This window comes from Asterias rubens, chromosome 7, assembly GCF_902459465.1.
Source record: "Asterias rubens chromosome 7, eAstRub1.3, whole genome shotgun sequence".
NCBI lineage: Eukaryota > Metazoa > Echinodermata > Asteroidea > Forcipulatida > Asteriidae > Asterias > Asterias rubens.
The window spans coordinates 7,107,905-7,128,653 of NC_047068.1; the positions used below are offsets into that span (position 1 = coordinate 7,107,905).

The 20,749-nt window shown below is 39.5% G+C and overlaps 2 protein-coding genes across 2 annotated transcripts in view; both read left to right on the forward strand.

The window, feature by feature from the left end:
• The window catches only part of LOC117292382 (protein SpAN-like), a 14,500-nt gene extending 2,975 nt beyond the window's left edge, over positions 1 to 11,525 (forward strand). The window contains exons 2-10 of the mRNA XM_033774411.1: positions 1,209 to 1,326; positions 1,982 to 2,120; positions 2,616 to 2,685; positions 3,909 to 4,103; positions 4,895 to 5,033; positions 5,725 to 5,835; positions 6,710 to 6,804; positions 7,514 to 7,633; positions 9,488 to 11,525. Coding sequence (XP_033630302.1) covers positions 1,209 to 1,326; positions 1,982 to 2,120; positions 2,616 to 2,685; positions 3,909 to 4,103; positions 4,895 to 5,033; positions 5,725 to 5,835; positions 6,710 to 6,804; positions 7,514 to 7,534 — 888 coding nt within the window. The 3' untranslated portion in view covers positions 7,535 to 7,633; positions 9,488 to 11,525. The remainder of the gene's footprint in view (positions 1 to 1,208; positions 1,327 to 1,981; positions 2,121 to 2,615; positions 2,686 to 3,908; positions 4,104 to 4,894; positions 5,034 to 5,724; positions 5,836 to 6,709; positions 6,805 to 7,513; positions 7,634 to 9,487) is intronic.
• Positions 11,526 to 15,977: 4,452 nt separating this feature from the next.
• LOC117292383 (evolutionarily conserved signaling intermediate in Toll pathway, mitochondrial-like) lies at positions 15,978 to 20,574 on the forward strand. The gene is given in 6 exon segments (XM_033774412.1): positions 15,978 to 15,995; positions 17,239 to 17,389; positions 17,392 to 17,478; positions 17,977 to 18,197; positions 18,596 to 18,806; positions 20,243 to 20,574. Coding segments are annotated over 6 exon segments (906 nt in total). The 3' UTR covers positions 20,461 to 20,574.
• The last annotated feature ends 175 nt before the right edge of the window (positions 20,575 to 20,749 follow it).

Here is a 20,749-nt window from a genome sequence, read left to right on the forward strand (position 1 = left end):
TCAAAATTTATATGGTTAGAAAGATGTTTTAAAAGTATGATCCAAACAAATATACCTCGAAATTGCGTGGTTATCCTTTTACTTTGCGAACTAACGGTCGGCCATTTTGGGCTTGCCGTGTTGGTTCACGAGTACATACGGAAACCATTCAATTTCGAGGCTTGTGTGGATCATATTATACTTTTCATTTTGTTAATAACCATTATGAACTAATAACAGAACGGGTGTTTAAACGCTTTTCATAGACCAGTTCGTCCGATCCAAGGCAAGTAAACGTGTCATTTTAGGTTCACTATTTTGACAGAGTCCTAAAGACAGTGGACACTATTGGTAATTGTCAAGACTAGCCTTCACAGTTGGTGTATCTCAACATATGCATAAAATAACAAACCTGTGAAAATTAATAATGAAAGAAAAAAACACCCTTGTCACACGAAGTTGTGTGCGTTTAGATGGTGATTTCGAGACCTCAAGTTCTAAATCTGAGGTCTGAAATCAATTTCGTGGAAAATTACTTCTTTCTCGAAAACTATGGCACTTCAGAGGAAGCCGTTTCTCACAATGTTTTATACCAGTCAACCTCTCCCCATTACTGTTACCAAGTAAGGTTTTATGCTAATAACTATTTTGAGTAATTACCAATAGTGTCCACTGCCTTTAAACCAGATTATTGACTATGATAATTGTATTAAAGGTTTTACGTCAAACAGTGAACGATTTTGGTCGCATTTTTGAGATATCGCTGTACGGACCGACTAAAGTATCCGTGCATGAATACTAACCCCTATACTTCGAATACACAATCTGAGAAGCGTTACTATAGCTTCTGATGGCTGACCAACCCCGATCAAAATAGAGAGAACGCCAACAGAGGGGGCTAGATACCTCACAGCAATCCTTAGGTCGAAGGTTCAAGTCCCGCTCTCTAGTCAAGTTGTCTTTGTTCAACCCAGAAGTGTACATAAACAATTCATAAAACCTGTGGCTTTACATTTGTATCTCTATGCAGATCTTAAATCTGGTCTGTGTCTATAAGATCCTGTCTTTGTACCACAACGTTCAAATCTCTTCTCAAAACTAATCTTATGTCACAGGTTTTTTAATGATACATTTTTTTCTTCTGTCATTCAAATATATATATATTTTTTCCGGTTTTATTATTATTTATAATTATTATTCATAATTATTATTCTGCATTATTTCTACAGGGAGAAACACGTGTAAGACGTAATGCATATGCCACAGAGGTGGACTGCTCCGTTACCTTGTGGCCAGGTGGCAAAATTTGTTACACATGGGACTCTTCGCTCAGTGACTCAGCCGATGGTAAGTTGATTTGCGTGTCTAATGACCCTTTCTAGAATAATGACCCCTAACCCGGTAGTATATTATAGTGAAAAGTACACACACATGAAACACTGCGTACCAGAATGTTCATAGGCCCGGTTAAATTCCTGCGAATGCGAATACGAATGTTGACGTCAGAAATCCGCAACGGGGTAAATTCGCATCGGTTGACTGGTGCTCCAAAAATCCATATGACGTCATTCGCCAAATTCTGTGACGTCATAATTTGCATTCACAGGAAGTATCGACCGGGCTTTAATAACAGTAGGCACTTTTTATTTTTTTATTTTTTCTATTTTTTATAATTACAAATAAGAACCATTCTGTCAAATACGGTGGGCCACATTTTAAAAGTTAGCCATTGTTTTTGTCACATGTGAGGTTGTGTGCTTTCAGATGCTCGATTTCGAGACCTCAAAATCTAATTCTGAGGTCTCGAAATCAAGTTCGTGGGAAATTACTTCTTTCTCGAAAACTACGTCACTTCACAGGGAGCCGTTTCTCACAATGATTTATACTACCAATCTTTGTCCATTACTCGTTACCAAGTAAGGTTTTATGCTAACAAATATTTTGAGTAATTAACAGTTGTGTCCACTGCCTTTAATTCTGATCGTTGGGTTTCTACCTGCAGGTCAAACCATGATGGAGTTGGTTGAAGATGTGTTTGATCATTACATGGATGTTTCATGCGTCGAATTTTACCCATCAACTGCAAGCGAGTGTGACGGAATCGACGCAATGGATGTGAAATTGGTTGAGCAAACCGCAGGGTAAGAACACAATGAGTTACTTGTACACTTTTGATTCTCTATTTTAATTCGTTGGACTATTATTAGATGGATTGAACATTACATCATTGACCACACTCTCGGGGCAGCCAGGAAGTTAAGCTACACATTATACGAGCAAACACATGAACGTGGAACGTGCACTTGTCAAAAAATTGTGTTGTTTCTAGGTGATGACGTCGCCGTTTTTGACTTATTTCTTGCTCACGTATATGACGTCTGCACTTACTTACGTACCTAAAAAAAAGGATAAAACGTGCACCAAAACCAGGAAAAAAAAAGTCAGATTTAAATAACCAATTAACAGTTCTCGTGTTAGTGTGCAGTCCAACATAATCTTTCCGGAAAACACTGAATGTTGAAGCGTCACTGTTATCACTATTTTTATGCCACTGTAGTAGTACATGGGAAAATCCAAATAAATTGACATCCATCTAACCGTTACTTATATTATTGAACCATGTATTACTTTTACAGATGCTGGGCCCACATTGGATGCAGCAACAATCAAAATACATTCATCAATGTATCTCCAGAGTGTGCAACTGTACGTATGCCGTAGATCGCAGGTCTAATTTATAGTTCGTAGTTTACGGGAAACGTCTCTAAAAAGTGGCATTTGATGACGGCCGGGCAGTTAGGGGTTTTTCAATTTAACACTGCCATTCGTTTCTTGAGTAGGAGACTATGTTGCGACGTTTTTTGTGTGTTAAATAATCCTACAATGGGGATGGGGAACATTGTGCATTAAACGGCGTTGTAAATAACGTAGTCTCATCTCAAGACGGGAACTGGCAGTGTTCAGTGAAAATCCCTTCACTGCAGTGTAGTAAAAAATAAATGCGGCCGCGTCCGCATGCATAATAGCTTCCTTACAGGATTGTCTTTGATTCCTTTAGATAGCTTCTTGGGCCGATAGCACACTCTTTTGAGTGATCCTCCTACATCCCACGTTAATTTCCCATAAGAGGCACATAATCTCCGGTTTTTATAAGCGCAGTATAAAGACGTCCTGCCCTATTTCATATTGCTTATAAGCACAAAAAGCTGCTAAGTACAACAAACATATGTTCAGAAGGTTTACCATTACCAGCCAAACCACCATGTCACATATAGGCCTACAATTTGTGACTGGTATCCCGCTCGTTTGTGCTTAGCAGCACTTGTTGTGCAATATTTGCTGCTGAAGCAGTACTTTGAAACCGGGTCCAGGGGTGGATTTCACAAAGGTAGTCCTAACTTAGGACTAGTCCTAGGCAATGCTAAGAGATAGGACTGGTCCTAAGTTAGGACCAGTAACTCATCCTAACTTAGGACTGGTCCTATCTCTTAGCATTGCCTAGGACTAGTCCTAAGTTAGGACTACCTTTGTGAAATCCACCCCAGGTCAATACGGGCACAACGATTTAGTGGATAAACTTCCAATGACGCAAGCTTTCCTTTTCTATGATTGGTCTGCTTCCAGTGAGACGTATAGTTTTTTAGCCCGTAAAACAAGATCTGGTGTGTGGCAGGAGATTCTGAATTCTGCTCCCCCGCCCCCATAGCGCCCTCTTTTGAAACATCCTCTTCCAGCCCACTTTAACTTTTCCCATAATGGGGGACGGAATCTCCTGGGATACCGAATTTGGAACACCGGTTTGAGTTTATGTGGTAGTAACGAGAGGGGTCGAGGGGGTCATGAGTGGGGGTCAAAGGAGTTTTCGAACAACCCACAATAGTTGAAAAATAAACAAATAATGTATTTCTCTTCTTTTCTTATTACTTTAGTTTGGCGTGGTCACTCATGAACTCTTCCATTCACTTGGGCGGTACCACGAACAGTCCAGAAATGATCGCGATGAACATATCAAAGTCAACTGGGATGCCATCGAAACAGAGAAACAGGGCAACTATAAAAAGTGTTCAAATAAGCCGTACACCGACACGTATGACTATCAATCCATCATGCACTATGGTGATATGGTATGTAATTGTAAGCAGAGGTTTGATTAGACTTGATGACAAGTCGTCAGTCAATGTATAGGCCAATTCGTCTGTTGCCTGGGCTGCCTAATTACGAGCGTCATAAACCTCTATAACACACATAATGTATATGCAACAGTCACAGTGCGAGCCTACGTTCATATTGACACCCTCACACATTTTTGGGATCGATGATGTGTGTACCGTCCCCGCAACTACAGTTGGAACGAACACCGACTTGATTTTAAGACTAAGGTCTGATAGTCTGTGACAATCACATTTCTTTGCGATGTTGATGGTGTTTTTTGTTGTTAAACAGTATAGAGCCCACTGGTAATAATTGTCTTTGCTAGTAGAAATGAATGTGTAGGCTACATTGATAGACTTTTCATTAAAGTGTCCACACAATGTATAAAGGGAGACTTTGAAACGCTAGGTGGCAGCAGACTTATCAGGAATTTTGGTATTTAGGTCTGGGGCCACTGATCTCGATCAGTAGTTTGAGCCACTGATCTCTGCTTTTCAGTGATCGGAGCGTCCCGTGATCCCGGACTAACTGTTGCGACTGAATGACCACCAGCTTTGATGCTTGATAGCTCAGATGGTAAAACACGTTAATCCGGAGTTCTCAGGTTCAAGTCCCGCTGTGGTAAATTTGTCTTTGATTAACCCACAAATAATGACTGTGGGAAAGTGCTAACTACACGATTAAGAGTTAATACACGTCGAAATGTGTGTTTGGTACACAGTCCATTTTAACCAAATTTGATCATTTAAATTTTCTCCTACAGTATTTCGCCAGTGGATCGGCAGAAACCATGACCATCATTGAATCTAACAAAGAAAGATACCAGAAGCTCATGGGAACCCAAACGCAGTTGTCCCCCAACGATGTCGTAACTCTTAACACTATGTACAAATGTTACTCCGGTATGTACGCAACAATTTTGCTTGATTAATAAACCTATGAGCATGTAATGCTGATTTAAGGCAAAGGTTTAAAGAGTTAGAAGGATACAAGAACAGTCACATGTGAAAATTCAGCTGAATACATACAGTCTTGTTTCCTCGGTAACATAAAGACCGTATTGCATAACCCCTGTTATCGCAATGAAAATTTACATCATCAAAATCAATAGCAACAATACTGGAGCTCTTTTTTGAACTCTAAATAGAGTCTTCCTATACTTGTCACCGACCACTAATTTAGGAACTCAACATATATTTGTTTTTGCGTACACAACAGTTGGTGACAGTGTAAGAACTTTGTGTTTTCCACGTTATCCACCATGTACATAAATTGACAAACCTGTAGAGGTTTGAGATCGATCAGCCATCTGGGTGACGAGAAAAGAGTGAAAACCCGACTACACATCGACTAAAATTTAAAAAAATTAAACAAAAATAAACGCTTACTGAGCGCGATAAGCTCCAATCCTGAAATAAGTTGTATTTATTTCTCATCAAATATTACATTTCAGACATAAATATTTCAATGGATATTTTCTACGATCATCATCATTGGACCGTGTAAGTTTTATGTAAATCTGTCACTAAGCCTATTTTTTCATGCCTACCAATTTTGTTATTCATTTGGAATTTACTTTTTCTTGGCGAACAGACGGTATGGATGTCAACTGTGCACATGGTGGAGTTAAGAAGGCAAATGGTGATTGCTTCTGCGTGGAACCATTCACAGGGAGTAATTGTGAAGACGTCGACCCAGCATTAGGTAAACATGCTCTTTATTTGTTTGTTTTTGGTAAACGTGTAGAGCTATTTATATTGCTTTCAATGGGTAAACAAAATGGGATGTCAGACAACTCGCCCGTTGGACAACTCGGACCATTCGGACAACCCGACGGTTGAGACAACTCGACTGTTCGGACAATGGTCGAGTTGTCTGAACTGTTGGGCTGTCCGAACGGTCGAACTGTCCGAACGGTCGAGTTGTCCGACGGACGAGTTGTCTGAACACCTGTAAGTGGTACCAACGGACCATTAAAACATGGCCTAGGCTTTAATGACGTATATGCCGCAAACGAATACGACCAAGTATAAGACCAAACTATAAACAAAAGTAAACTTGCGGGTACCATGTAATAATTTTGTTTTGAGGGAGTAGGCTCTAAAAAGAGTCAGTGTGGTATCAACGTTTCGTTCGAACAGTAGCATACTCTGCTCTCTTTTTTCTCTCCTGAAGACAAGCAGGGTATGCTGTTCGAAACTTCGAAACCAAGCCGGCTCTTTTCAGAGTTTACACTCACTCGGAAGAACAAGGTTGTACCCGCAAGTTTTAAACTATATAGATACTCATATATTATTCTTGATCCTTCACATCAAGTATATAAAGCTTCAAACACCACTTTAAAACAATCAACGTGGTTTGTGTTTAGGAAAAAGTAAAAAAAAAAAAAAGGGTAATCTTTACCCCTAAGCAAATTCATAAGTTTGTCTTCACTAATTTTGTGTACTTAAAAAATATAAAGTAGGCCTCTATTTTCTATTTCTCCTTCGCTCCCTTCTCTGCCCCCTCCTCCCCCACCCCATTACGCCACTGCAAAAACGTGAATTCTCAACGCAGAACTATTATTTGTGTTTTGCAGGAGTTATTGTAGAGGTTGAGGGTGAATCGTTTGTCGAATCGCCCAACTTTCCCTCGAACTACCCCGTCAACCAGAAAACGTTCATTGTCTTGCAGGTATGTAAATAACACTCTTGGTTCAGGAAAATGTCCCCATCTCTCTGTATTATGAGTGGCCAGCGCGCCGTATCGCCCACCAGCGTCGCGTGAGATTCTCCCATAGATGGATTCTAGATTTCCAGGCGTCAACCGAAAAAGTGTTTTAGGTCCAAAAGCTAGTCAAGCTCTATTGATGATTGGATGTAGCAAAACACTGACTGAGCATTACAGGTTAGCTGTTATTACGTCTTAAAGGCACTGGACACCACTAATTACTCAAAATAGTTATTAGCAAATAAAAAACCTTACTTGGTAGTGAGCAATGTAGATCTGTTGATAGTATACAACAATGTGAGAAACGACCCCCTCTGAAGTAATGTAGTTTTCTCACTAAAGAATCTGGGCTGAGAGCACACAACTGCGTGCGACAAAGGTGTTTATCTTCCACTATTCTCTCGCAACTTCGATGACAATTCAAATTGTCCACATGTTTTTCGTTTTATGAAAAGTATGTTGAGATACACCAAGTGAGAAGACTGGTTTTGACAATAACTGAAGATGTCCAGTGCCTTGTGAAACAAAATGTGTACAAACTGTTTTTAGGGTTGGTGGGTCATAGCAAATTTTTTCGAATAAATAATGCGACGGAAATCATGTTTAAATGTTGAAAGCTCTTATGAGTTTTTCAAGGCACTAAATACCTTAATTTGCTTCCAATATTTCGCAGTGCCCAGCAGGAAAACGTTGAGCATCAAATTCCTTGCATTCCAAGTCGAACAGTACGGCACGGATGTGGCTACGATTGGGTTGATATTCGCATCGAAGATGGACAAATCTACGGTATCAAGTAAGCTGTTTTTGAAGGCATTTCTAACCATCTGTTCCTTTTGATATACACACATCTGAGCTTTACGCCTTTTTCTTTAAAGGCAGTGGACACTATTGGTAATTACTCAAAATAATTATTGGCATAAAACCTTACTTGGAAACGAGTAATGGGGAGAGATTGAAGGTATAAAACATTGTTAGAAACAGCTCCCTCTGAAGTGACCTAGGTTTGGAGAAAGAAGTAATTTTCCACGAATTTGATTTCGAGACCTCAAGCTTAGAACTTGAGGTCTCGAAATCAAGCAGCTGAAAGCACACAACTTCGTGTGACAAGGGTGTTTTTTCTTTCATTTTTTTTCTCGCAATTCCGACGACCGATCGAGCTCAAATTTTCACAGGTTTGTTATTTTATGCATATGTTGAGATACACCAAGTGAGAAGACTGCTCTTTAGTGTACCAATAGTGTACACTGTCTTTAAACTTTTTAGATTTAGTCGTCTGATTGTCACCTTGCAACAGAAGCTTAAATTGCCCCTTGTCATAAATTTACATAGGTAATTTATCTCAGAAGCACGGATTATTTGCTTGAAAACACGGAATTCAAATAATATTTTCTGAAACTCAAAGTTCAATGATAAGGTTTCTCGGAATCTCTGACATGTCTGACTTCCAATGATAATTTGGAAACAAGGTACTCAAAGATTAAACGGAATCCAAAGATAAGATATCAAACACGGAATTCTTAGATAATTATAGTGTATCTCGGAAACTCGGAATTTAACGATTAGGTAATTCCAAATTAGAGAGATAACTTTTCCTTAAATTCCGTGTTTTTCTACCTTATCATTGAATTCCATGTTAACTTTCCTTGTAGATACCTCATCTTGGAATTCTGTGTTTCATAGATACCTTGATCTCTTAATTCCGTGCTTACGAAATACCATAATTGATTCCTTATTTCGAACCCACACTCTGCTGACACCGGAGTTCGAGTTCGGTGCTCTAAACCGCTCGGTCACGACAATTAATGGGGAGAAAACAGAGAGCCGGCCTCATTATGTTCTGTAAATAGGGCAGACCCTCAAAATATTCCATTCTAAAGAGCTGGTTTGAAACCCCAAGAAATGGGTTCGAGTGTAAAAAACAACAACAATATTGTGACCTGGGGATTGTTGACTTCCAGCATGAGGTGAACCGGAGTTTTTGTTAACCCCGTTTTACACTGTACAAATTTCAGCCCTCCTCCGATCGGGTAGCATGCTCTGGCCGGATAGAAATCAACCCAGGAACCATGGTTGAAAATATCAATTCGGATCGAAATTGCATTTTTCAGCGTGACCCGTTATACGGTTCACGCATTATAGCCAGTTCACGTAAAGCCCGCGTGAATGTTGCTCTGGGTGCGTTCGTTTAGCTTCCCTGGTTCGACCCCGGTGTGTGGCGGGTGTTTTTTTCAGGACGAACGTGGGCAATGGGAGACTTCGGAACGCTAGGTGGCAGCAGACTTACCAGGTAAATGTCCATTGTTTACGTAGTTCTGAGCGTGCGCACATGACCGAGAACAATGGATTTTACCTGGTAAGTCTGCTGCCACCAAGCGTCCCAAAAGTCTCCCATTATCTGCACACGTTCGTCCTGGAATAAAACCCCACCACACACCGGGGCCGACCCAAGGAAGCTAAACGAACGCACCCTCTGATCCGTGTCGAAAAGAAGCGAGACTGAACCGGAAAGGACCCATGTGGGTTTCAATGCGGTTCGAAATGGAGGTAGTGTGAAAAGGCCTTTAGGCCCTGAAATAAATGGACCTATTTGCCGGGAGTGTAGGGACATGAAATGTACATTTTTGTTTTTATTTTGCCTTTTCTATAGATATTGCGGAAATGATTTGCTAGATGACACTCTTGTGTCAGAAACCAACTTCATGGTGTTCAAATTTGTCACGAACGGGTCGTGGGAGTATGAAGGTTATGAGGACGAAGTCACATGTATCTAAGTATAGTACACCACGAGCCTGTGTAACCACGATTTGGAACAACAACAACAACAACAACGGCAGCAACAACAACAACAGCAGCAACAACAACAACAACAACAACAACAACAAAAACAACGCATATTTACGCTATGACAGAGAGTGTAACCGTGACACTTTCATCAGCACAGATCGATTATTAAAAAACGTATCGCAATTTTTCTTTTTATCATGGAAACACTAACAAATGGTTAAAACTGTTGATGATTCTGTCAACAAAGTGCCCAATAATCTACAATTAATATAAATCTCCTATTAAAAGCTATACACCCTCTTATCCAAGCAGGTATATATACAATATTGATCAACGGTGTTGGTATCAAATGTTGTATAAAGGAATTGGAAGCGCTGACAATATTCGCAGGGACAGTGTTCATGTTTTTGTGTGTTCAATAATACACAGTGACAAAGAGTTCTCTTCAATGTTTTGGTTGCAACGAACCTGAATCAGCTGTTTTTACATAAGATACAATTTTCTCGACTATGACTTCATTTTTGTATTCAGAAAAAAATGGTTCTAGTATAATAATATGATCAACTTCATAATAAGTAAATTTTCAGACTAAAATTAAACAATGATGTTTTTATCCTCACCAACTTGTAGGTCTGTAATGCCTTTAACCAATAACCAAGCTACCGAGTGCATTGCTGTGATTATTGTAACGTTGGTTGTTGTTGTAGTTATGTTTAACATAAGTCTAGAAATGTTTGCTAGGTTTGGCAGAATATGCTTTCAAAAGTTGTGCTTCTTATGTATGTATAATATTATAGAATATACGCCAATGGTAAGGTGTAAACTTGAGATGCTGTTTTCGCAGAAAGGACGTTATGCAGAGAAAAGATGATCAGAAAAAGGGGAAAACAGGATTTTGCATAATTTTACAGGTCTATAAGTAGGTCTAAGCACTATAATATGCTGTGTAGTGTACTGGGCCCAATTTAATAAAGCTGTTAAGCAAAACAAATGGCTAAGCACGGACAACTCTTGCTCAGCAGAAATAGGTTTCCAGCCAAAATACCTTAAGTATACTGACCTATGCTCATTTTTGCCCCGCAGAGAAACTTGCTAAGCACACTTTGCTGCTTAACATCGTTATATAAAATTGGGCCATGATAACTTAAAACACAGTAAACATGTAGGTCCTAAGATACAGATAAAAGTCAAAGCCCGTGTGTAGTGAATGCAAGCTTTTTAACGGATTGTGATGTCAGAATCAAGAAACCCAAAAGACATTTCAAAATGTATAGGGCCTCTTTTGTTTTAGTTTCGGTGTTTCCAAAGCTCTATGGCTTTTGGGTGAGGATTATTTTTCTTCTGAAATCAAGTATAAAATTGCTTTCAAAAAGGAAAATCAATAGTAAACGAATTTGTCGAATGGCTAAAAACAAATCAAAACTTAACAAAATAATTATCAATATAAAACTTGAATTGTTTTCATCTCATACAATAGTCGTCAGCTAAACTGAAGGTCTCATTTAAATTTGCCCCTCTCTCTCCTCGCACTTTATTCAATTTAACGGCTGTTTGCTGACCCTCTGACAGCGGTAGATAGAAAAAGCATTCCAAATTAGTGTGTAATAACAATGTTCTTAAAAATTTAGGCTATAAATATTAAAATAATGTTAACTTGCTTAGAACGCTTTTGTAGCTGCTGATAGAAAAATAAAATAATTTCTACAGCAGAGGTTTGTGATAACTAACATGACATTTTGGTAAAAAGTATCTTCAAATGTTTTGTCGAAATGATCAAAGATTATTTTTTTTCAATAATGATATTGAAAAATGAGTTTTTCAATCGCAAACACCTTAGCTGGTATAAATTTTCTTGTTATCACATATCTCTTCTGTAGTGTAGTTTAAAATGCATCACAAAACAAGCTTGTCAATGTCAATGCTATGAGTTGTATGGTCTAAACCTTGTTCCCACGAGATCCAGCCCTGGTTTTACAGGTAACTGTTATGATGTGATGACTTCAGGTGAATGGGAGACTTTTGGACGCGAGGTGGCAGCAGACTTACCAGGTATATTTCCATTGTTTACGTAGTTCTAACAGAGAACAATGGATTTTACCTGGTAAGTCTGCTGCCACCAAGCGTCTCAAAAGTCTCCCATTCACCTGAAGTCATCACATCATAAATCTTGCGCCAGGGGTCAGAGTCCCTTCATGTCACCATGCACTGCACATGTGGTCACCTAGGTCCAGAACTTGCAATCGCAATGTTGTTGGTTCGATTCCTACCAAGCTAGCCGCTGATTTCACAATGACTATAGAATAAGTGTTTTAAACATTGACTATTCTGAACGGCTACTTAAAGGAACGTAACAGAATTGGTAAGAAACACAAATCGTGAAGATCACAGATTAATTTTACATGAAACTTACACAGTCTAATGATGATGGTAGTTGAAAACATCCCTTGAAATATTTCTATCTGAAATGTCATAAAAAATTTGAAGAGAAATAAGTGATCTAACTTCGCGAATGGAATTTATCGCTCAGAGAGCGTTTTGTTCATTTTTATTTTGGCACCAATTCAGTGCAAAATTTGTGATCGGTTTTCACTATTCTCTGGTGACTCAGATGGCCGATCGATCTCAAACTTCTATAGGTTTGTCAGTTTATGTATATGGCGGATTACATCAAGTGCTTACACATTGTCAGCAACTATTTTGTTAGCAAAAAACAATTCTGTAATTTCCTTTAAGTTTTCACTCTCAATGACCCCCCCCCCCCACCCCAAACAAAAAAGGTAGACAAATCAAAGAAAGTGTGGACTCATATTGACCCAGCATTGTCTTTATTGGCTCTTGCTCAGATGGCCCTGGGGTCGATTTCACAAAAAAATCTGCACAACAATTTTTGCAAACTGGGCCCTGGAAGTTTCCCCAACAGCGCCCGCTATTGGTAATGTGCGCTGCGGAGTGGGGGCCGCGATAGTGAAAAACAACGTCTTGCACAGAGACTAGCGTGTGGCCAGACCAGACCGCAGCATGGGTTCAAGCATGCAAGACGTTGGGCTAGACCATGGAGGTAGGCAGGACCATTGATCTTCAGTTTAATGGATATCAATGGGCTCTAGACTTAAATGCATCTGTGCTTATTATTGCCTGAAATAGCGCCCTCCAACGGCCGCGGCGTTTTTGATCGCCAACCTGTGGGAGAGTTTTTCAGGGCTGATGCTGATATAACCACAATCTCAGACTTGACACCAAGTCTAGCGTTTGGCACGCGCACTGAGAGCCCCACATGGTGTTTTGTTTGTTTACGTTCGCATGCTGAGCACTCGAGCAGTATCATTTTGGACTGCGCAATAAATAGTAGTTAGTACATTGACCTCTTGACAAAGGATGCGTCCGATGAATTTTGCAGAGAATGCTGCATTGTTCACGAAGAAGTAGCTGGGGACCGGGTGTTTTTTTGTGGACAGCTAAGTCCTGATGGATAGCTAAGTCCTGAGTGAGAGGTGAGTCGATCGACACATCTATTTAGAATTAGATCATCCATTTGATGTACGATTCATACATGGTCAATAATCATGAAGAATAACTGAAATCAAGAGTGCTTAATCTATGCATACATACACATAGCCCACCTTGTTGAGCTGTTCATGGCTCCGGTTTTAACATCGGTCTCATAACTGTCGCCAATGAGACCAATGTTAAAAGCGGAGACATTCACAGCTCAACAAGGTCTGACATTCAGATCTTGGAGCGCCTGGGCTATGTGTATGTTACTTTGTTAGCCCGAATGTCAGACATCTCGTCCGTCGGACAGCTCTATTTAGAAGATTTACTCTTATTTACTTTATTACCAACAACAATAACAACTCGATCATGTATGGTACCAAAATAATGAAAATGCGGGGTCATGGTAAACAAGAAACGGAAAAAGTATCAATTATCCGTTTGCCCGGATATTAAACCTATTGTCCTATTATCCTTTTCATCTTATCCCACCATAATATACCCAACCCCAGGGAACGCCTGTGCATCATTGTCAAGTCAATAGTCAGTACATCCGTCCAGCCCCAGGCCACTATTTGCCCCTCCCGCGCTGAGCCCCCCTCACGGCCATCCGTCGACTTGTCTTGACCCTAAGTCGAGTTGTCTGACAGATCATCTGTCGAGTTGTCCGATCGGAAGAGTTGTCTGGTCTCCCTAGAACTACATGTTTTGAGGTTTGTTTGGCTATCGACTCCGCGAACCTCATAGGTTGGCATGACCAATGGAGATGACTTAACCAATGGAAATGGAGATGGAGAAGAACCGATTTACATGTCTCACAACACAAACGGGGGGGGGGGGGCTGGCATTTGACAGAAAAAGTTAAATCGATAAAAAACTGAGGAGTGCAGATTCTTACCGCTGAATGTTGCAGTAATTCTGGCACGCATTCCTATTTCGTTGCCACTGAAGTCTTCTATAAATCTGTGCCCTTCTTCTCGATCATGAAGCCATGGAGGTAGAAAAGATGAAACTTACTGATCGAATGCTGCGTATTCCTAGAACTATGGGGTTCCGGCTGCTTGGATCTTGAAATGCGATATAAGTACCCCATACCCACTGCTTTGAAAATGTTTTGTAGTTCTTTGACAGGAGACAGAAGGTTTTTTTTCTCTCAAAATGTGGCCGGCAAGAATTCTATTCGTTGTTCTGGGACTTCAGTTGAGCCCGGCATTGGAGTCACTGAATAAACAAGAAAAGCTCACAGGTAAATATAAGTTATATTTCTAGTAATATTTGTGTACATTTTTTAATCGATCGGGAGGATTACAATCGCACCTCTGCTGTTGTTGATGGCTGGCGGTTTCGAATTTACATATACAAGTTAGACAATGCCCAATGCACAGCACACTTGCTCGCGTGTCTCCTGTCTGTCAGTTTGGGTGTCAAATAGGCTCAAAAGGATAATACATGGGTTTGACGCACCTCCGAAAAATGCCTGTCTACCATTTCTGCCCTTTTTGGTGAGTCCATCTCTTTTGTGCTTGTTTTGACACCTAAAATGGCAGACATGAGACGTGCATGTATCGACTCTGTGCAGTATGCAACGGGTCTATTGTTACATTCAAATACTATTAACAGTGGCATTATTATGACAAACCCTAGTCTTGGTTCCAAGACGTTCCAGTTGTGTAGTCACGAACCATGTAGTTGCGAAAACCTAGCCACTCTCCAAACTGCTCTATACGCCTCACGAACAACTTGCCACTAGAGAGCACTATCATTCCTGCAACCGTTCTCAGCGGTTCATGGTGTGATAGCGGTTACGAGAATGAGAGCGCCCTCTAGTGGCGAGTGGCTATTGGGGTGATAGCGGTTAGGTTTTCGCGACTACACAACTAGAGAGTCTTGGACCCAAGACTAGACAAACCCATGCAGAGGTCGAATTTTACACTGGACAACAGGCCTGAGGTCAGTAGTTTTAGTGTCGGACCTATAAACTCATGACTGGACAAGTCCAGTGGTCTTTGGTTTTTCAATTGAATAATAAACATCACTGTGTATAGGCCTTATATCTTGAACAAAAGTAATTTGTTTTCAATTGTTTACTTTGTGTCTGATAAAATACCTTTCAAACTTTTGGGGATATATACACTGATACGTTTTTCAATAATCTCATTACTCCAAGGTGAAATGAGTATCAAAATGATTTTTACTATCAAAAGCTGCTGTACTTCTAACCAAAATAAGCTTTTAAGCCATGAACTTTCAGAGTAATTACCAAACATAAACCTTCCCTCTACTAATCGCTCGGCCACAAAAAAAGGACATCCATTTGGTTACCCTTACACAGATGTCTGTTCACAGTGTATCCGCAGTACTTTCTTGAGTCCTGTTAACAACATCATAGGCATATAGGATTTGAGGCATTGCATGATGAGGTATCAATGTATATGTGGTTTGCGGTAACACCAAGTGTGTATCTACTTGCCAGGTAGAGTTTGTTCTTAGAGAACTGTCTTGCTATATTCTACTGCCGTGGAGTAGATAATCGGAGACTTCTCAGTTCTAAAAAGAACTGTCCTGCTTTTTAACTATTACCAGGGCGGATGGTATAGAAAATAGACTGGACTACTACTTTAGCTTATAGGATTGTAATTAACTGTACTGCCGTGGACTCAGTTCTGAATTGATCTCAACGTTTCGACTAGCTTGCTCTAGTCATCGTTAGGAGACTGACTGGCAAGTAGATACAATGTTGCCAACAGTTGGGCACATTAGCCGACAATTTCAAGTGGAACGAGTTGTGCGCCGCCATCACTGGCGAACGTTGGCAACCTTACGCGAACATACTTCTGAGGTGTCGGCGAGTGGTTTTTAAAATGGCAGATAATCAAACGGTATTATATTTTTGTCATAAACATATTTACCGTGTATATTCGATGGTTGATAATGCAGATTTGAAATATAAGTTGATAATATGATCAGACGAGAATATACATACAGCAAAAACAAAATTCAACAAATTTTACATATGGTACGCGCCATCTTCGTTTCAGGGCGTCGCCATATTGACATCGCGTAGTGCACACCAATCATTGCAAAGATCAACAACGTTTGCGCAAACAGTTGCAGTATGTTTGCAGCTTAAAAAAGCATTTTACCAGATGAGAATTTATTTTACTAGACCAAAATCTTTGTGAGGAAAAACTTTCTACAAAGTTTACCATGAAAGCTGTTTTTTTTTTTTTTAAACCAGCAAACTAGTGACTTGTCTGGTGCCATTTCCTTCTCTGTTACAGGGCCACGTTTGTGGAATGTTCTTCCGACCACCATAATGTTTTTATTGCTTTGTTCTCACCCCTTAAGTCAATTCTTGTTTGTTTTAAACTATGTATTTTTTTGCTTGATGTATTTTTTATCTTTTTGTTTTGTCTCATCTATAGGTTTCCCATACATTGTGTATATTGGATTTGCTTCTATTTCACTCCCTTTGCTAAGTGAATGTTATTATTTTAATTTGATTTCTTGCATTTATCTCTGTTTTTTTCTTCTTGAATATTTGTTGTAGGCCTGTACACCTTTACACCCTGCTTATACTTATACATTAAATTGTTGGTTTTGTTATATAGAAATAAGTGTTTTCTGATAATGAATATGAATATTGGGGAAGCACCATTTTCAAGAATTTTTTTCACAAATCATCTCGTTGCATATTTTGTCATTTGTTCTGTTTCATATTGCCTGATGTATGTATTTGTGATGCAAATCGCTTAGATCTCTAAATAAGCGCTTTTTATATATACTATGTATGTATTAAATTTGAAGTTACATTTTTTTTTTTTTTTTTTTTTTTAAGGCAAAGTATACCTTTGGGTTTTTTAACTGTTCGATTGTTTTAATCCTATATAAACGTTAATGAATACAATTAAACTAACATGTGAAATTTTCATTTCAAAACTGATATCTTTTTAACATAACAACTTTACTTTGATGTGAAGTGTTTCTCGAAATGCTTTATAGTATTGATAACTGATGTAGGCTTCTTAGCAAAAGTGTTTAGTGGCCTTAATTTTAAGAGTCATTACAAACGAAAATGTTTCCTTTAAAAGTCACCTTACAACCTAAACTTCTCCATCTCAGGCTGTGGCAAAATTCACCGAGTATGACAAACGACGCTGGGGGCACGTCCAGTTCATCGAGACAGCCCTGCGTCACATGAAGGACTTCAAAGTGGAGAAGGAGGTCGATGCTTACAACGCTGTACTCAACACGTTCCCGAAAGGGAAGTTCGTCCCGAGAACCTCATCCAGAGTATATACAATCACTTTCCTGAGCAACAGATATGCGCCATTAAGGTGCTTCAAATGATGGAGGATAACAGTAAGCACAAAAATCTAACCCTTTCATTTATAAAAATAATAATATTAATAATAACAATAACATTAATATACTGGTTTTTCTAAGCGCATTAACGCAGCGTGTGGCGTGTCATGGTCGAGTGGTCTAGTGTACTGGACCCTAGGTCTAGTGATGTCAGCAGCAGAGTGTTCGAATGCCGGTCATGTCATTTCTTCCCTTGAGCAAGGCACTTAACCATGACTGTTGGTTAAAAGTTCTGCTGTACCATTCAGGCTTCTAGTGGATGATACCCATTCCTAGCCTAAGTATGGACGGTGGAGAGGGTTACTCTGTTTCAGCCCAAGGAGTAGGTGGCAAAGTGCCCCTGGTGGTAGTTGATGTGGGTTGATATTCCAAATCGGCTAAGTGTAGCGCTCACCTTGAAGTGGTCGCCAAGCCTTGTGATGTTAAGCAATCTCTCATAAAAAAATATTTATAAAAAAAGAAAATTATTACAATATTTTCTCTTGTTGTATTCAGCCGTTCTTCCAAACAATGAGACCAAGGAAATCCTCATCTCTGTCTTCAGCAAGAGGGCCCACCCGGTCAAGAAGTACCAGCGCATGATGTACTGGTTCCCCAAATTCCGCAATATCAATCCCTTCCCACTGCCGAAGGAGATACCCAATGATCCCGTCAAGTTGTCTGAGCTCGGTCTCAAGAGGATTGCTGAGTATGAAGCAAAGTTCAAAGTGTTTTATGTAAGTCGAAATACTTTAAAGAAATTTGCAATATAGATATTTTGTTTTTGTAGTTTTTTTTAGTGCAATTTCCAAAACAAGGTTATGAGCTATTGAAGGTTCGGTACGATGCGTGAAAGAGTGAAAGGAAAAGAAGAGGGAAGACTTGAGAAAGCTAAAAGTATAAAATAATGGACATTGCTCTTAACACATCTATAGATCATGGGATTTGGGTAAACACATTAAGCCCAAATGATCTCGGGTTTGTATTTTATGCATATGGTGGGATATATCGGGTGAGTAATACTTGTCTTTGACATTTACCAAAAGTATACCCTGCCTTTGGAGATCAGAGCTACTGAAAAGAAAAAGAAAACAAAAAATTGTTTTGTGCATCAACTTTCCGATTTCCCTTCCAGCTGAATGGCAGCTCAGCGGAATCAGAGAATCCCAACTTCATTGCAAATATCCAGAGTCCAGAGCAGCAAGAACTCCTAGCTGAGCATAATCCAATAAGACCACTCTATGTTGAGGGTGCTTTCCACCTCTGGCTCCGCAGCACCAAAATGACGTACTTTGTGCTGAGAGGTGACCCGTTTGCAGTAGATGAGGACGAATTGAAAACGGAAGGTAGGTCTTTAATTGCAATGTGAATAAATGTGTTAGTTTGTGAATGTGTATACTGTACATCAAGTCTTGATCTTTAAAGGGTAAGGGGCACTTATGTGAGGAATTGGGACCTTGCAGAGGGCACCACAGCAATTGCAGGGGGTGCCAAGGGGTGTTTTGAGACCTGGTACATACCAGGGCTTGCCCTTAACACTAGCCCGGGGAGCATTGTCTAGTAAAAAGTGCTACTGGCTAGTAAACACCATTTCTCAACTTGCCCTGTGAACTACTAATATCTGTGCAACATTCTTGTTTTTTTTTCTTTATTTATTCTTTGTAATTTCTTCCTTGTATGACAAGGAATACATTTAAGAATATTATTTGTTCTATGTAATTTATTTTTGAGTGTGTGAATGTAACTCTGTTGACCATTGAACAGGATGTGATTGTTACCGTTAATGTATGGGACAAGTCTGTCGTGGTGAGATAGTGGAGTCACAGTGGTGGCACTATAATTCAGGTTTCAGCGACCGAATACTGCTCCCACGAGATCACTGCTCACGCGTGACGCTGCTGGCTGCCAACCACGAGTGTCCCAGGAATCACGAAGAGTCGTCTGAACGCTATCATTGCAGCAGACATTTAACGACTTGTTCACAAGTCTAGGACTTAATGTATCACGTAGAGTGCCAGTGCTGCGCAAGAGCCAAGTACACCAAGCAAAAGTCCCTTTGTGAAAGAGCTGGTGTGTTTGTTTTCTTTCATAACACCTCTTTTTTTGCATGTACTGATTGAGATCACTTAGGTAATGTGTTTTTTCTTTGTGGGTTGAACAAAGCATCATTGCTTTGGTATTCTTATTTCAGTATTTATTGTTTCTAATGTGTAATGTGATTTTAAAATGGTTTATTTTGTTATTGTACATTGCGCCTTTGATCTGTGCTGCATTGGTCACTTTTGAGCTTTTTATTTTGGTTGTTTCTTTGTCTAGTTTTCTTGGTTGTTCTCAGCATTTTAAACATTGCAATGTTTATTTATATTGTAACTTCGTGGATTTGATCCCCTCTCTTTGTCATAATGTGTAATGTGATTTTTAATGGTTTAATATTTTAATTGTATATTGTCATCCGCCTTTGAACAGCTTTGTCTGGAACTGCCGCATTACAAATCAATTTTTACTATTATTATTATTAATATTATTATTATTATTAGAAAATTGGCCTACTCTACAAAAAGTAAGATCACATTTTCCTTTGCACTGGTAACTCCCCCGAGTTGGACTAGGTCCCATTCGTAGCCTTAGATCACATGGGTCTTTCTTAGAATCTTGCTGTGTTATAATTATGATTATGATTACAATATTGATTAATATGATTAGAGTTATTATCCATTTTAAAAATAATTCTCATAAACACCTGTATATCCAAGTTGACTTGAATCTGTTTCCTTGTTCCCAGATGCTCCTCAAGCACATGCAGAAGGCCCGGTATTTGCAATGTGCATGACGAACGAAAACTCACAAGAAACGCTACATACGTGGCTCCAGAAACTACAGGAGGAGAACCCCAACCTGGCACTGATACCAGTCATCTTCAATCTCTTTAAACTCAGCGATACGAAGGACACCATTGAATCACTACCTACCAACGATAGACAGCTACTTGGGGAAACATGATATGAGTCGGATACAGTGATGGAAATTTAATTTGAAATTTAATTTGCATGGAAGGGATCTTGGCTCAGTTTTAAAACAGCTGGAGAGGAAGTTATGCTTCACACAGAAACAGGTTACCAGCTACAATAACTTTAAAAGTTACATTGTTATGACTGGTATCCCACTCAATTTTTGCCTAGCAAAGAAATTTGTCAAGAAGTATTTTCTGCTTATGAGCTTTATGAATTAGGGCCCAGGAACTAGTCAAAAACATCAATGAAGCATATCTGTAGTTGGTAACTGGTTTTCA